Source organism: Pseudophryne corroboree, chromosome 1, assembly GCF_028390025.1.
Source record: "Pseudophryne corroboree isolate aPseCor3 chromosome 1, aPseCor3.hap2, whole genome shotgun sequence".
NCBI classification, from domain to species: Eukaryota; Metazoa; Chordata; class Amphibia; order Anura; family Myobatrachidae; genus Pseudophryne; species Pseudophryne corroboree.
In genome coordinates, this window is record NC_086444.1 from 1,066,696,716 (window position 1) to 1,066,714,605 (window position 17,890).

The window sequence follows — 17,890 nt, forward strand, 5'->3', positions numbered from 1 at the left end:
CATTTCTTCTCAGTCATCCTGTCCACGCCATCTCTTTGAAACATTCAACACTCTCCTTCGCTCCCCTCCCTCACTGCTACTGACTTTGCCTCTTTAATCTCCAAAATTGAGGATATCTGACATATCTCCCCCCGTCACCCCTCTGCTGCCCCCATCATCCCTTCCTTCATCTATCCCACCCTGTCCTCCTTCCGTCCCACTTCAGACAAGGAAGTCTACTCCCTCATCTTATACTCCTCCCCCTCCACCTGCCCCCTGGACCCACTTATCCGCTCTCTCTCCCCCACTGCCTGCTCCCCCCTTTAACCTATCGCTCTCTACCGGCATCTTCCCCTCACCATTCAAACATGCTCTGGTCTCACCTATTCTCAAAAAATCCAACCTCGACCCTTCAACCACCAACTACCGCCCCATCTCTCTTCTCCATTTCGCCTCTAAACTACTTCAACGACTGGTCTGCAGCCGTCTCACAAGCTACCTCTGACAACTCCATCCTCGATCCACTACAATCTGGCTTTCGCCCACTCCACTGAGACTGCCCTAGTGAAAGTCACCAATGACCTGCTTTCAGCTAAATCCAGGAGCCACTTCTTTCTGCTCATCATTCTGGACCTCTCTGCTGCCTTTGACACTGTGGATCATCCTCTCCTCCTCCGCACACTGCAATACGCTGGCCTCTCTAGCACTGTCCTTGACTGGTTTTCTTCTTGCATCACTAAACGCTCCTCTGTGTCTGCCTCCGGCACCACCTCACACCCTTCCATTTTTCCTGTTGGTATCCCTCAGGGTTCTGTCCTTGGCCCCCTTCTGTTCTCCCTGTATACCTCTTCCCTGGGTGCACTCATTAACTCCTGTGGCATTCAATACCACTTCTATGCTGATGACACACAACTCTACCTCTCCTCTCCTGATCTGTCCCCCTCTGTCCTCTATCAGGTTTCCAGCTGCCTCTCCGCAATCTCCTCCTGGATGTCTGAGCACTCTCTGAAGCTAAACATGGACAAAACTGAACTCTATCTTTCCACCATCCAGAGCAACACCCTCTACCATTATCTCTATCACTGTTGACACCACCACCATCTCCCCCGTTCCTCAACTCGGCTGCTTGGGCGTCACTCTTGACTCCTCCCTCTCCTTTGCACCCCACATCCAAGCTCTGGCACTATCCGGTCGGTTCCAGCTACGCAACATTCCTCGCATCAGGCCATTTCTCTCCCAGAGTGCAACTAAACTTATCCACTCACTGGTCATCTCATGACTCGACTACTGCAATGTTCTCACTGGCCTTGCTCGCTCCCATCCAACCTGTCCTGAACTCCACAGTTAGGCTTATCGTCCTCTCCCGCCGCTCCACATCTGCCACTCCCCTTCGCCAAAATCTACACTGGCTTCCATTCCCCTATAGAATCCTCTTCAAACTCTTCACCCTCACATACAAGGCCATCTCTAATTTCACTGCTCCCTACATCTTCAACCTCCTCTCCCTTCATACTCCCTCTCACCCCCTATGGTCGACTAATGACCGTCGCCTCTCCACCGCCCTGGTCACTGCTTCCCATGCTCGAGTTCAAGACTATGCCCGTGCTGCACCCCTTCAGTGGAACACACTCTCCAGCTCCATTAGACTCTCCCTGACTTTGCAAAGCCTCAAACGGGCACTAAAAACCCACCTATTCATCAAAGCATACCCTCCCGACGCATAACCTAGTCCTGAGGCCGCTCCTCCATCCCCCTGCCTCATGCCTTGAACATCTCAGCTTTGCTTAAATACTGCCATCAGGCTACCTCCCGCTTGCTTGTACCTCATGTCATCTGTCTGTCAACCCTTCCCACTAGATTGTTAGCTCTTCACTCGCAGCTCTCCCCTACTCAGCGACCATCTTAACCCGCTTTTTCTCCTGCTGGTAAAGAGTCATCTCCATCTATGGCCACCAGCCCCTAGTAGTACGATGATCACTCCCTCCCTACTTACATCTTAGCTGTATTATGTCTTGATAATGTGTGGTGCTCTATGTTACCTGTACTCTATTTCTGTTATTTATTTACTGTAATGCTATGTTTTGTCTCCCTGTACTGTCCTTTGTACGGCGCTGCGAAACACATGTGGCGCCTTATAAATAAAATGTAATAATAATAATAATAATAATAATAATGAGATCGTCCAAGTAGGGGACTATGTTGACTCCCATCACGCGCAGTTGCAGCATCATCTCCGCCATGACTTTGGTGAAGACCCTCGGAGCTGTGAACAAGCCAAAGGGCAAGGCCTGAAACTGGAAACGGTCACCCAAGATGGCGAACCTGTGGTAAGCCTGATGAGGCGGCAACATGGGAATGTTTAGGTAAGCATCCTTGACATCTAGGGATACCAGGAATTCCCCCTCCTACAGACCGGACACCACTGTCCGCAGGGATTCCATCTTGAATTTGAACACCCACAGATACGGGTTGAGAGACTTCAAGTTTAAGATGGGTCGCACCGAACAATCTGATTTTGGAACGACAAAAAGACTAGAGTAAAAAATAAGATTTTACTCACCAGTAAATCTATTTCTCGTAGTCCGTAGTGGATGCTGGGAACTCCGAAAGGACCATGGGGAATAGCGGCTCCGCAGGAGTCTGGGCACAACTAAAAGAAAGCTTTTAGACTACCTGGTGTGCACTGGCTCCTCCCACTATGACCCTCCTCCAAGCCTCAGTTAGGATACTGTGCCCGGAAGAGCTGACACAATAAGGAAGGATTTTGAATCCCGGGTAAGACTCATACCAGCCACACCAATCACACCGTATAACACGTGATACCATATACAGTTAACAGTATGAAACATAACTGAGCCTCTCAACAGATAGCTCATAACAATAACCCGCTAGTGAACAATAACTATGTACAATTATTGCAGACAATCCGTACTTGGGACGGGCGCCCAGCATCCACTACGGACTACGAGAAATAGATTTACCGGTGAGTAAAATCTTATTTTCTCTAACGTCCTAGTGGATGCTGGGAACTCCGAAAGGACCATGGGGATTATACCAAAGCTCCCAAACGGGCGGGAGAGTGCGGATGACTCTGCAGCACCGAATGAGAGAACTCCAGGTCCTCCTCAGCCAGGGTATCAAATTTGTAGAATTTTGCAAACGTGTTTGCCCCTGACCAAGTAGCAGCTCGGCAAAGTTGTAAAGCCGAGACCCCTCGGGCAGCCGCCCAAGATGAGCCCACCTTCCTTGTAGAATGGGCTTTAACTGATTTAGGATGCGGCAGTCCAGCCGCAGAATGCGCCAGCTGAATTGTGCTACAAATCCAGCGAGCAATAGTCTGCTTAGAAGCAGGAGCACCCAGTTTGTTGGGTGCATACAGGATAAATAGCGAGTCAGTTTTCCTGACTCCAGCCGTCCTGGAAACATAAATTTTCAAGGCCCTGACTACGTCCAGCAACTTGGAATCCTCCAAGTCGCTAGTAGCCGCAGGCACTACAATAGGTTGGTTCAAGTGAAAAGCTGATACCACCTTAGGGAGAAACTGGGGACGAGTCCTCAATTCTGCCCTATCCATATGGAAAATCAGATAAGGGCTTTTAAATGACAAAGCCGCCAATTCTGATACACGCCTGGCCGAAGCCAAGGCCAATAACATGACCACTTTCCACGTGAGATATTTTAGATCCACGGTCTTTAGTGGCTCAAACCAATGTGATTTTAGGAAATTCAACACCACGTTGAGATCCCAGGGTGCCACTGGAGGCACAAAAGGGGGCTAAATATACAGCACTCCTTTTACAAATGTCTGAACTTCAGGTAGTGAAGCTAGTTCTTTTTGGAAGAAAATCGACAGAGCCGATACCTGCACCTTAATGGAGCCTAATTTTAGGCCCATAGTCACTCCTGCCTGTAGGAAGTGCAGAAATCGACCCAGCTGAAATTCCTCTGTTGGGGCCTTATTGGCCTCACACCAAGCAACATATTTCCGCCATATACGGTGATAATGCTTTACAGTTACATCTTTCCTGGCTTTAATCAGCGTAGGAATTACATCCTCCGGAATGCCCTTTTCCTTTAGGATCCGGTGTTCAACCGCCATGCCGTCAAACGCAGCCGCGGTAAGTCTTGGAACAGACAGGGCCCCTGCTGCAGCAGGTCCTGTCTGAGCGGCAGAGGCCATGGGTCCTCTGAGATCATCTCTTGAAGTTCCGGGTATCACGCTCTTCTTGGCCAATCCGGAACCACGAGTATTGTCCTTACTCCTCGTTTTCTTATTATTCTCAGTACCTTTGGTATGAGAGGCAGAGGAGGGAACACATAAACCGACTGGTACACCCACGGTGTCACTAGAGCGTCCACCGCTATCGCCTGAGGGTCCCTTGACCTGGCGCAATATCTCTCTAGTTTTTTGTTTAGGCAGGACGCCATCATGTCCACCTGTGGTTTTTCCCATTGGTTTACAATCATTTGAAAGACTTCTGGATGAAGTCCCCATTCTCCCGGGTGGAGGTCGTGCCTGCTGAGGAAGTCTGCTTCCCAGTTGTCCACTCCCGGAATGAACACTGCTGACAGTGCTAGCACATGATTTTCCGCCCATCGGAGAATCCTTGTGGCTTCTGCCATTGCCGTCCTGCTTCTTGTGCCGCCCTGTCGGTTTACATGGGCGACCGCCGTGATGTTGTCTGACTGGATCAGTACCGGCTGGTGTAGAAGCAGGGGTTTTGCCTGACTTAGGGCATTGTAAATGGCCCTCAGTTCTAGAATATTTGTGTGTAGGGAAGTCTCCTGACTCGACCATAGTCCTTGGAAGTTTCTTCCCTGTGTGACTGCCCCCCAGCCTCGAAGGCTGGCATCCGTGGTCACCAGGACCCAGTCCTGTATGCCGAATCTGCGGCCCTCTAGAAGATGAGCACTCTGCAGCCACCACAGCAGAGACACCCTGGTTCTTGGAGACAGGGTTATTAGCCGATGCATCTGAAGATGCGATCCGGACCATTGGTCCAACAGGTCCCACTGAAAGATTCTGGCATGGAACCTGCCGAAAGGAATTGCTTCGTAAGAAGCCACCATCTTTCCCAGGACTCGCGTGCAGTGATGCACCGACACCTGTTTTGGTTTCAGGAGGTTTCTGACTAGAGACGACAGCTCCATGGCTTTTTCCTCTGGGAGAAACACTTTTTTCTGGACTGTGTCCAGAATCATTCCCAGGAACAGTAGACGTGTCGTCGGAACCAGCTGTGACTTTGGAATATTTAGAATCCAACCGTGCTGGTGTAGCACCTCCTGAGATAGTGCTACTCCTACCAACAACTGCTCCTTGGATCTCGCCTTTATTAGGAGATCGTCCAAGTATGGGATAATTAAAACTCCCTTTCTTCGAAGGAGTATCATCATTTCCGCCATTACCTTGGTAAACACCCTCGGTGCCGTGGACAGACCAAACGGCAGCGTTTGGAATTGGTAATGGCAATTCTGTACCGCAAATCTGAGGTACTCCTGGTGAGGATGGTAAATGGGGACATGCAGGTAAGCATCCTTGATGTCCAGGGATACCATGTAATCCCCCTCGTCTAGACTTGCAATAACCGCCCTGAGCGATTCCATCTTGAACTTGAATTTTTTTATGTATGTGTTCAAGGATTTCAAATTTAAAATGGGTCTCACCGAACCGTCCGGTTTCGGTACCACAAACAGTGTGGAATAGTAACCCCGTCCTTGTTGAAGTAGGGGCACCTTGACTATCACGCGCTGGGAATACAGCTTGTGAATTGCCTCTAGCACAGCCTCCCTGTCCGAGGGAGTTGCTGGCAAGGCTGATTTGAGGAAACGGCGGGGGGGAGACGCCTCGAATTCCAGCTTGTACCCCTGAGATACTACTTGAAAGATCCACCTGTGAGCGAGCTCACTGATCGCTGAAATTTTGGAGGCGGCCCCCCACCGTACCTGGCTCCGCCTGTGGAGCCCCACCGTCATGCGGCGGACTTGGAAGAAGCGGGGGAGGACTTTTGCTCCTGGGAACTAGCTGTTTGTTGCAGCCTTTTTCCCCTACCTCTGCCTCTGGACAGAAAGGACCCGCCTATTCCTCGCCTGTTTTTCTGGGTCCGAAAGGACTGTACCTGATAAAACGGCGCTTTTTTAGGCTGTGAGGGAACATGGGGTAAAAATGCTGACTTCCCAGCTGTCGCTGTGGAAACGAGGTCCGAGAGACCATCCCCGAATAACTCCTCACCCTTATAAGGCAAAACTTCCATGTGCCTTTTGGAATCTGCATCCCCTGTCCACTGCCGGGTCCATAAGCCTCTCCTAGCAGAAATGGACAATGCACTTATTTTAGATGCCAGCCGGCAGATCTCCCTCTGTGCATCTCTCATGTATAAGACCGAGTCTTTTATATGCTCTATGGTTAGCAGAATAGGGTCCCTGTCTAGGGTGTCAATATTTTCTGACAGGGAATCTGACCACGCAGCGGCAGCACTGCACATCCATGCTGACGCAATAGCTGGCCTAAGTATAATGCCTGTGTGTGTATATATAGACTTCAGGATTGCCTCCTGTTTTCTATCCGCAGGCTCCTTCAGGGCGGCCGTATCCGGAGACGGAAGTGCCACCTTTTTAGACAAACGTGTGAGCGCTTTATCCACCCTAGGAGGTGTTTCCCAACGTGCCCTATCCTCTGGCGGGAAAGGGAACGCCATTAGTAATTTTTTTGAGATTATCAATCTTTTATCAGGGAAAGCCCACGCTTCTTCACACACTTCATTTAATTCTTCAGATGGGGGAAAAACTACGGGTAGTTTTTTCTCCCCAAACATAATACCCTTTTTTGTGGTACCTGGGTTTAAATCTGAAATGTGTAACACCTCTTTCATTGCCTCAATCATGCAGCGAATGGCCTTAGTGGACATTAGATTAGACTCATCGTCGTCGACACTGGTATCAGTATCCGTGTCGACATCTGGGTCTGCCATCTAAGGTAGCGGGCGTTTTAGAGCCCCTGATGGCCTTTGAGACACCTGGGCAGGCACAAGCTGAGAAGCCGGCTGTCCCGCATTTGGCATGTCGTCAAATTTTTTGTGTAAGGAGTCGACACTTGCACGTAATTCCTTCCATAAAACCATCCACTCAGGTGTCTGCCCCGCAGTGGGTGACATCACTTCTACAGGCATCTGCTCCGCCTCCACATAATTTTCCTCCTCAAACATGTTGACACAGCCGTACCGACACACCGCACACACACCGGGAATGCTCTAAACAGAGGACAGGACCCCACAGAAGCCCTTTGGGGAGACAGAGAGAGAGAGAGTATGCCAGCACACACCAGAGCGCTATATACTGCAGGGACTAACTGAATTATGTCCCCTATAGCTGCTATAATATTTACTGCGCATAAATTTAGTGCCCCCCCTCTCTTTTTTTACCCTTTTTCTGTAGTGTAGACTGCAGGGGAGAGCCAGGGAGCTTCCTTCCAGCGGAACTGTGAGGGAAAAATGGCGCCAGTGTGCTGAGGGGGATAGCTCCGCCCCTTTTTCGCGGACTATTCTCCCGCTTTTTTAAGGATTCTGGCAGGGGTAATTATCACATATATAGCCTCTGGGGCTATATATTGTGATTGTTTTGCCAGCCAAGGTGTTTTTATTGCTGCTCAGGGCGCCCCCCCCCAGCGCCCTGCACCCTCAGTGACCGGAGTGTGAAGTGTGTATGAGAAGCAATGGCGCACAGCTGCAGTGCTGTGCGCTACCTTGGAGAAGACAGAAGTCTTCATGCCGCCGATTTTCCGGACTTCTTCTGGCTCTGTAAGGGGGACGGCGGCGCGGCTCCGGGACCGAACACCAAGGCCAGTTCCATGCGGTCGGTCCCTCTGGAGCTAATGGTGTCCAGTAGCCTAAGAAGCCCAAGCTAGCTGCAAGCAGGTAGGTTCGCTTCTTCTCCCCTTAGTCCCTCGTTGCAGTGAGCCTGTTGCCAGCAGGTCTCACTGTAAAATAAAAAAACTAAAATATACTTTCTTCTAAGAGCTCAGGAGAGCCCCTAGTGTGCATCCAGCTCGGCCGGGCACAAAAATCTAACTGAGGCTTGGAGGAGGGTCATAGTGGGAGGAGCCAGTGCACACCAGGTAGTCTAAAAGCTTTCTTTTAGTTGAGCCCAGACTCCTGCGGAGCCGCTATTCCCCATGGTCCTTACGGAGTTCCCAGCATCCACTAGGACGTTAGAGAAAATAAGAATTTACTTACCGATAATTCTATTTCTCATAGTCCGTAGTGGATGCTGGGACTCCGTCAGGACCATGGGGAATAGCGGGCTCCGCAGGAGACAGGGCACATCTAAATAAAGCTTTTAGGATCACATGGTGCGTACTGGCTCCTCCCCCTATGACCCTCCTCCAAGCCTCAGTTAGGTACTGTGCCCGGACGAGCGTACACAATAAGGAAGGATCTTGAATCCCGGGTAAGACTCATACCAGCCACACCAATCACACCGTACAACTTGTGATCTGAACCCAGTTAACAGTATGATAACAAAAAACGAAGTAGCCTCTGAAAAGATGGCTCACAACAATAGTAATAACCCGATCTTTGTAACAATAACTATGTACAAGTATTGCAGACAATCCGCACTTGGGATGGGCGCCCAGCATCCACTACGGACTATGAGAAATAGAATTATCGGTAAGTAAATTCTTATTTTCTCTAACGTCCTAGTGGATGCTGGGACTCCGTCAGGACCATGGGGATTATACCAAAGCTCCCAAACGGGCGGGAGAGTGCGGATGACTCTGCAGCACCGAATGAGAGAACTCCAGGTCCTCCTTAGCCAGAGTATCAAATTTGTAAAATTTTACAAACGTGTTCTCCCCTGACCACGTAGCTGCTCGGCAAAGTTGTAATGCCGAGACCCCTCGGGCAGCCGCCCAAGATGAGCCCACTTTCCTTGTGGAGTGGGCCTTTACAGATTTAGGCTGTGGCAGGCCTGCCACAGAATGTGCAAGTTGGATTGTACTACAGATCCAACGTGCAATCGTCTGTTTAGACGCAGGAGCACCCATCTTGTTGGGTGCATACAATAGAAACAACGAGTCAGATTTTCTGACTCCAGCTGTCCTTGAAATATATATTTTTAATGCTCTGACAACGTCCAGTAACTTGGAGTCCTCCAAGTCGCTAGTAGCCGCAGGCACCACAATAGGCTGGTTCAAGTGAAAAGCCGAAACCACCTTAGGGAGAAAATGAGGACGTGTCCGCAGTTCTGCCCTGTCCGAATGGAAAATCAGATATGGGCTTTTGTATGATAAAGCCGCCAACTCTGAAACTCTCCTGGCTGAAGCCAGGGCCAATAGCATGGTTACCTTCCATGTAAGGTATTTTAAATCTACCGATTTTAGAGGCTCAAACCAATGAGATTTGAGAAAATTCAAAACTACGTTCAAATCCCACGGTGCCACTGGAGGCACTATTGGGGGTTGTATATGTAGTACACCTTTGACAAAAGTTTGTACTTCAGGCACTGATGCCAATTCCTTCTGGAAGAAGATTGATAAGGCCGAAATTTGAACTTTAATGGACCCCAATTTTAGGCCCATAGACAATCCTGCTTGCAGGAAATGTAAGAATCGACCCAATTGAAATTCTTCCGTTGGAGCCTTCTTGGCCTCACACCACGCAACATATTTTCGCCAAATGCGGTGATAATGTTGTACAGTCACTTCCTTTCTAGCCTTAATCAAGGTAGGAATAACTTCCTCTGGAATGCCCTTTTCTTTTAGAATCCGGCGTTCAACCGCCATGCCGTCAAACGCAGACGCGGTAAGTCTTGGAACATACAAGGTCCCTGCTGAAGCAGATCCCTTCTTAGAGGTAGAGGCCATGGATCCTCCGTGAGCATCTCTTGAAGTTCCGGATACCAAGTTCTTCTTGGCCAGTCCGGAGCCACCAGTATTGTTCTTACTCCTCTTTTCCGTATAATTCTCAGTACCTTTGGTATGAGAGGCAGAGGAGGGAACACATACACTGACTGGTACACCCACGGTGTTACCAGAGCGTCCACAGCTATTGCCTGAGGGTCTCTTGACCTGGCGCAATATCTGTCCAATTTTTTGTTGAGGCGAGACGCCATCATGTCCACCTTTGGTCTTTCCCAACGGTTCACAATCATGTGGAAGACTTCTGGATGAAGTCCCCACTCTCCCGGGTGAAGGTCGTGTCTGCTGAGGAAGTCTGCTTCCCAGTTGTCCACTCCCGGGATGAACACTGCTGACAGTGCTATGACATGATTCTCCGCCCAGCGCAGAATCCTTGCAGCTTCTGTCATTGCTCTTCTGCTTCTCGTGCCGCCTTGTCGGTTTACGTGGGCGACTGCCGTGATGTTGTCCGACTGGATCAACACCGGCTGACCCTGAAGCAGCGATTTTGCCAGGCTTAGAGCATTGTAGATCGCTCTTAGCTCCAGTATATTTATGTGAAGGGACGTCTCCAGGTTTGACCACACGCCCTGGAAGTTTCTTCCCTGTGTGACTGCTCCCCAGCCTCGTAGGCTGGCATCCGTAGTCACCAGGACCCAGTCCTGTATGCCGAATCTGCGGCCCTCTAACAGATGGGCACTCTGCAACCACCACAGGAGAGACAACCTTGTTCTTGGTGACAGTGTTATCCGCTGATGCATGTGCAGATGCGATCCGGACCATTTGTCCAGCAGATCCCACTGAAATGTCCGTGCATGGAATCTGCCGAATGGAATCGCTTCGTAAGAAGCCACCATCTTTCCCAGGACTCTTGTGCATTGATGTACTGACACAGTTCCTGGTTTTAGGAGGTTCCTGACAAGTTCGGATAACTCCCTTGCTTTCTCCTCCGGGAGAAACACCTTTTTCTGAACCGTGTCCAGAATCATTCCCAGGAACAGCAGACGAGTTGTCGGGGTCAATTGAGATTTTGGAAGATTCAGAATCCACCCGTGTTGTTGAAGCACTACCTGGGTTAGTGCTACACCGACTTCCAGCTGTTCTCTGGACTTTGTCCTTATCAGGAGATCGTCCAAGTAAGGGATAATTAATACGCCTTTTCTTCGTAGAAGAACCATCATTTCGGTCATTACCTTGGTAAAGACCCGAGGGGCCGTGGACAAACCAAACGGCAGCGTTTGAAACTGATAATGACAGTCTTGTATCACGAACCTGAGATACCCTTGGTGTGAGGGGTAAATTGGGACATGCAGATAAGCATCTTTTATGTCCAGGGACACCATGAAGTCCCCTTCTTCCAGATTCGCTATCACTGCTCTGAGTGACTCCATCTTGAACTTGAATTTCTGTATGTACAGGTTCAAGGATTTCAGGTTTAGAATAGGTCTTACCGAACCGTCCGGCTTCGGTACCACAAATAGTGTGGAATAATACCCCTTTCCCTGTTGTAGGAGGGGTACCTTGACTATCACCTGCTGAGAATACAGCTTGTGAATGGCTTCCAAAACCGACGTCCTTTCTGAGGGAGACGTTGGTAAAGCAGACTTTAGGAACCGGCGAGGGGGAGACCTTTCGAACTCCAACATGTAACCCTGAGATATTATCTGCAGGATCCACGGGTCCACTTGTGAGCGAGCCCACTGATTGCTGAAAATCTTGAGTCGACCCCCCACCGCTCCTGAGTCCGCTTGTAAAGCCCCAGCGTCATGCTGATGGCTTTGTAGAACCCGGGGCGGGCTTCTGGTCCTGGGCAGGGGCTGCTTGCTGCCCTCTCTTACCCTTTCCTCTGCCTCGCGGCAGATAAGACTGTCCTTTTGGTCGCTTGTTTTTATAGGAGCGAAAGGACTGCGGCTGAAAAGACGGTGTCTTTTTCTGTTGGGAGGGGGTCTGAGGTATAAAAGTGGATTTGCCGGCAGTTGCCGTGGCCACCAGGTCCGAAAGACCGACCCCAAATAATTCCTCTCCTTTATATGGCAATACTTCCATATGCCTTTTGGAATCCGCATCACCTGACCACTGTCGCGTCCATAAACTTCTTCTGGCAGATATGGACATCGCGCTTACTCTTGATGCTAGAGTACAAATATCCCTCTGAGCATCTCGCATATAAAGAAAAGCATCCTTTAATTGCTCTAGAGTCAATAAAATACTGTCCCTATCCAGGGTATCAATATTTTCAGTCAGAGAATCCAACCACACTACCCCAGCACTGCACATCCAGGCTGAGGCTACTGCCGGTCGCAGTATAACACCAGTATGTGTGTATATACTCTTCAGTGTAGTTTCCAGCCTCCTATCTGCTGGATCCTTGAGGGCGGCCGTATCAGGAGACGGCAACGCCACTTGCTTTGATAAACGTGTGAGCGCCTTATCCACCCTAGGGGGTGTTTCCCAGCGCGCCCTAACCTCTGGTGGGAAAGGGTATAATGCCAATAACTTCTTGGAAATTAGCAGTTTTCTATCTGGGTTAACCCACGCTTCGTCACACACGTCATTCAATTCCTCTGATTCTGGAAAAGCTACAGGTAGTTTTTTCACCCCCCACATAATACCCCTTTTTGAGGTACCAGCAGTATCAGAGATCTGCAAAGCCTCCTTCATTGCCGTGATCATATAACGTGTGGCCCTATTGGAAAATACGTTTGTTTCTTCACCGTCGACACTAGATTCATCTGTGTCGGTACCCGTGTCGACTGACTGAGGTAAGGGACGTTTTACAGCCCCTGACGGTGTCTGAGACGCCTGAGCCGGTACTAACTGGTTTTCCGGCCGTCTCATTTCGTCAACTGACTTTTGTAATGTGCTAACATTATCACGTAATTCCATAACTAAAGCCATCCATTCCGGTGTCGACTCCCTAGGGGGTGACATCACCATTACCGGCAATTGCTCTGCCTCCACACCAACATCGTCCTCATACATGTCGACACACACGTACCGACACACAGCAGCCACACAGGGAATGCTCTAATCGAAGACAGGACCCTCTTAGCCCTTTGGGGAGACAGAGGGAGAGTTTGCCAGCACACACCAAAAGCGCTATAAATGTATATAAACAACCCTAGAAGGTGTTGTTTTTGATATAAGCGCTTTTAATATATCAATATCGCCAAATTATGCCCCCCTTCTCTTTGTTACCCTGTTTCTGTAGTGCAGTGCAGGGGAGAGTCCTGGGAGCCTTCCTCACCAGCGGAGCTGAGCAGGAAAATGGCGCTGAGTGCTGAGGAGAATAAGCTCCGCCCCTTTTTCGGCGGGCTTTTCTCCCGGGTTTTAAGAAAACTGGCCTGGGTTAAATACATACATATAGCCTTAATGGCTATATGTGATGTATTTATTTTGCCACTAAAGGTATTTAATATTGCTGCCCAGGGCGCCCCCAGCAGCGCCCTGCACCCTCCGTGACTGAATCAGTGAGACGTGTAGCAACAATGGCGCACAGCTGCAGTGCTGTGCGCTACCTTCATGAAGACTGAGGAGTCTTCTGCCGCCTGCTTTCCGGACCTCCGTCTTCAGCGTCTGTAAGGGGGATCGGCGGCGCGGCTCCGGGACGAACCCCAGGAGGACCTGTGTTCCGACTCCCTCTGGAGCTAAGTGTCCAGTAGCCTAAGACTCCAATCCATCATGCACGCAGGTGAGTTGGAAATCTCTCCCCTAAGTCCCTTGATGCAGTGATCCTGTTGCCAGCAGGATTCACTGAGATTTAAACCTAAAAAAAAACTTTTTCTAAGCAGCTCTTTAGGAGAGCCACCTAGATTGCACCCTTCTCGGACGGGCACAAAAACCTAACTGAGGCTTGGAGGAGGGTCATAGGGGGGAGGAGCCAGTACGCACCATGTGATCCTAAAAGCTTTATTTAGATGTGCCCTGTCTCCTGCGGAGCCCGCTATTCCCCATGGTCCTGACGGAGTCCCAGCATCCACTAGGACGTTAGAGAAACCCCTGTTGCGTAACGGAGGAGGTACTGGGACCACCTCCCCTGTCCGCAAAAGTTTTTGAATAGCCTCTTAAAAGGTAACTCTTGCTGCAGGTAAAGCTGGAAAGCCTGATTTGAAAAATGTGTGAAGCGGGAGTGCTTGACATTCCAGCCAGTATCCCTGAGAAATGAGGTCCCTCACCCAAGGATCCCGGCAGGACTTTTCCCACACGTGGGCGAGGTGTTGAAGGCGAGCACCCACCTGAAAGTCTCCTTGCCGCTGGGGCCAACAGTCACGTAGATGGCTTTGCGGCAGGGGATCCGGTGGTCTGGTCCAGGGAGGCAGCAGCTGCAGGTTTGCAGGACTTCCTACGAGATCCTCTGAGTGGTGGAGACGCCCCGAGACCCTGCCTCTGAATCTTGCCACAAGAAAGGACTGCAAGGAGGGTCCTGTGTAAGAACGTCTAGCAGCTGGCGCATCCGACGGCAGATAGGTAGACTTACCCGCTGTTGCCTGGGAGATCCATTTATTTAATTCGTCCCCAAACAAGGCATCACCCGTAAAAGGAAGATTTTCCACAGCCTTTTTGGAATCAGCATCTGCTGACCATTGACATAACCACAGAGCTCTGCGTGCTAAAACAGCCATAGCCGTAGTGCGGCTATTTATCTTACACAATTCCTTAATAGCTTCGCTCATAAAATTAGCAGCATCCTGAATGTGTTGCAGCAGAGTAATGACCTCATCCTGGGGCAGATTGTCTAATTCATTAATAATATGATCGGACCACTTGACCATTGCCCTAGAAATCCACCCACAAACTATTGTGGGGAGCTCGGCAACACACGCTGCCGTATAAATTTGCCTTGACAGTGGTCTCAATTTTACGGTCAGCCGGCTCTTTTAGGGATATAGCCACTGGCACCGGCAGTACTAATTTATTAGATCGTCTGGACACAGACATATCGACTGACTGGGGGGGGGTTCCCATACCTTCCTGTCCTCAGCTGGGAGGGGAAAGGTAGCTAAAAACCTTTGAGGAATTTTGTAATTTCTTATCAGGGTTTAACCACGCTTTCTTGGCCAGGGAGTTTAACTACTTAAACTCAGGAAAAGTTGCTGAGGTCTTTGGTCAACATTAAAGTACAACTCCTTATCTGGTTCTGCCTCCTGATCTGGTATGCGAAGTACCTCTCTCACAGCAAAAATGAGGGCCTCCACCCCAGGGGACAAAGAGCTGTCCTCATCCATATCATCCACATCAGGCTGATCAGAATCTGACTGGAGCACCTGTGGCAGTGAGCACTTATGTGAAACCAACAGAGGGGGCTGAGAAGCCATTCTGGTATCTGCTGCTTTAGCCATACAATCAATAGACCGTTTCAACACCTGTCTCTCCTTTTTAGCTGCAGCTAATTCTGAACTGACATTCTGAATCATGCTTTTAAAATTATCTAACCAGTCAGGTGCCTGTGAACTGTGTCTCTGTACACAGTGGAGACAAGGAGCATTGTTCACACATGAGGGACCCTACTGATGAAAGGGTAGCGTTACAAGCAGCACACATAACCATGTCCACAGACATATTTACACAACTGAAAATACCTCCACACAGACCCTAGAGAGCCCCTGGAGTGACACTGAGCAAACGGAGACCAGCACACACAAAACTGCAGCCCAATGTGTAAATGTAAGTGTACAACCTGTATAAGTGGCGGCAGCGCTGCCGCTGGAAAGCACCCCCCCTGCTATCAGGTCAGAAGTCTGTAACAGCGTGAGTCCCCGGATGAGCAGCGTTCATGCAGTCTTGATGAACCGCAGCGGCAGGAAATGACGCCTTCCCGCCTCGGGAAGCCCCACCCCTTGCAATGGCGCGCGGCCCCTGTAGTATGTTTTTTATACTGGCCATGTTAAAACACTGTAAACCCCTAACAGTACACACAAAGCCTTGTCTAACAGTGAGCACTGCTGAGGAGAGCCAATTTTGTCCGTGGCGGGCACCACAGCTCGTGGCCCATGACCGCCACACAACCTGCACCGTGGACCCGCTAACCATGACCCCACTGTAACACTCACCGCACCTTGAGCTTCGGCATCTGTTAGAGGGTGGCGGCTAGCTGCCTGCATGGGCACACATATTAACAATGTGTGATCAGCACCTCAGGAGCTCAGTGTCCTGTCAGCTGGGATTACGAACCATTAACCTTCAGAAGGTTGGTTCGGTCTCCCCTCTAAGTCCCACGAAGCAGGTAGCCTGGTTGCCAACCAGGGCTACCTAAAAGTAACAAACTAAAATAAAAAAATAAAGGAAACTCTCTGGAGCTCCAGAGAAGTGCACCCGGCTCCTTGGGCACATTTTTCTAAACTGAGTCTGGTAGGAGGGGCATAGAGGGGAGGAGTCAGCACACACATACACACACTAAAGCTTTTAAAGTGCCAGGCTCCAGTGGACCCGATCTATACCCCATGGTACTAAAGTACAGATCCCCAGTATCCACTAGGACGTTAGAGAAAAGTTGTCTGTACTACATTCTGAATGGCAAAACTGATTAAAATAGTCAAAAGTTAAATTGCGGAACATTGCGCACAAGAAATGGAGGAGGTATTTTATGCTAAGGGTTACACCCCCTACTACTAATAGAGGGAAAGGGGAAATTCATTATCAATTATTATTAATACTGAGTGTATTCCAAACATCCCCCAGAGCACCAAGTGTTACACATACTTGCCTACTTTTGAGAAAACATTCCAGGGAGATTGTGAAAGTAACACCTATCAGTGCGGGCGCGTACTGCTACATCTGAGAGGTGTGTCATGAAAATTTACTTACATCCAAATGTAAATGAGCCCCAAAGTTTGTAAAATCTACTTGTTGAAGAAAAGAGACACTGATATTTTGCAGGATTTGTTTGTGTATTATGTTTCACAAGAGCTTCCATATACTGTAAGTGGCCACGAGAAACCTTATTTAAAATGCATGTAGCTCATACTTGCCTACCTGACCCTCTCCATGAGGTAAAAAATGCTCTGTTCCTGGACTTTCCTGGTAATGTATGATTGCCATCACCTGTGGTGAAACACCTTTCTTATCAATTAACTAGCTCACCACAGGTGATGGCAATCATACATTACCAGCAAAGTCCAGGAACAGAGCATTTTCTCCCTCATGGAGAGGGTCAGGTAGGCAAGTATGATGTAGCTATAGGGATCATTGTGCCTTATAACCAATGCAAGAAAATGGCATTGATGAGCCCATTTGAATGCATGTATCTCTAATTTATTTTTCCCCAAAAAAAATGAAACAGCTGCATAATGTGGGTAAGGTGCAATCAGGGAGATTGATGGACTATTCAGGGAGTGAGGGAGATTGCTACTAATTCAGGGAGTCTCCTGCAGAATGAGGGAGCAAGGCAACTATGGTGTTACATTGATGAGCAGAAGCCCCAGCAGCCCGGGGGCGGCAGCAGCAGCGGGGTAGGTAGGAGGACCTACGCCTCCTAGCAGGGAGTGACAGCGGTAGTGTGCGAGGCTGACAGTCTATCAGTCCGGGATCAGCAGTAGCAATTTCGTGCGGTCTTCTCCTAATCCCCTCCTATGGAAGCCTGTCTAGTAGTGCCCAGTTCCCCGGCACTGGCAGCCGGCACGGAGCGCTGTACCTGCACATTCCGCTGCTCCTGGCGCCGCCTGCTGAGGTTTCCCGGTGCCGAGTCCATGTGACTGATTATACAATAACCATCAGCCTGCCATATGAGCAATGACCTCTCTCCGGCTCATACACACAACATGCAGCCCGGATATCCGTATTAATGTGCGCGGAAGCTGTCACCCAGCAGCTCGCCCCCTGCTGGCCGGTATGGCACTGGGCAGCGTATAATTAACTACCTTACATACAGGCTAGCATCTCTCTCCACCCTGCCGCTCCCTGCACGGTAGCTGCACCACCCCGTAGTACACATTAGTATACACATTCTGCGGAGGGTAGAGGCTCCTCCAGCCCAGACATGCCCACACTGACAGCAGCACTGGCAGATGGCAGCTATCCGGG

General features: G+C 49.7%; 1 protein-coding gene across 1 annotated transcript in view; it reads right to left on the reverse strand.

The window, feature by feature from the left end:
• The window catches only part of LOC134925947 (OCIA domain-containing protein 1-like), a 108,070-nt gene extending 90,402 nt beyond the window's left edge, over positions 1-17,668 (reverse strand). Inside the window, exon 1 of the mRNA XM_063920953.1 lies at positions 17,502-17,668. Within this exon, the coding sequence (XP_063777023.1) occupies positions 17,502-17,558 (57 nt within the window). The 5' untranslated portion in view covers positions 17,559-17,668. The remainder of the gene's footprint in view (positions 1-17,501) is intronic.
• Between the last annotated feature and the right edge of the window lie 222 nt (positions 17,669-17,890).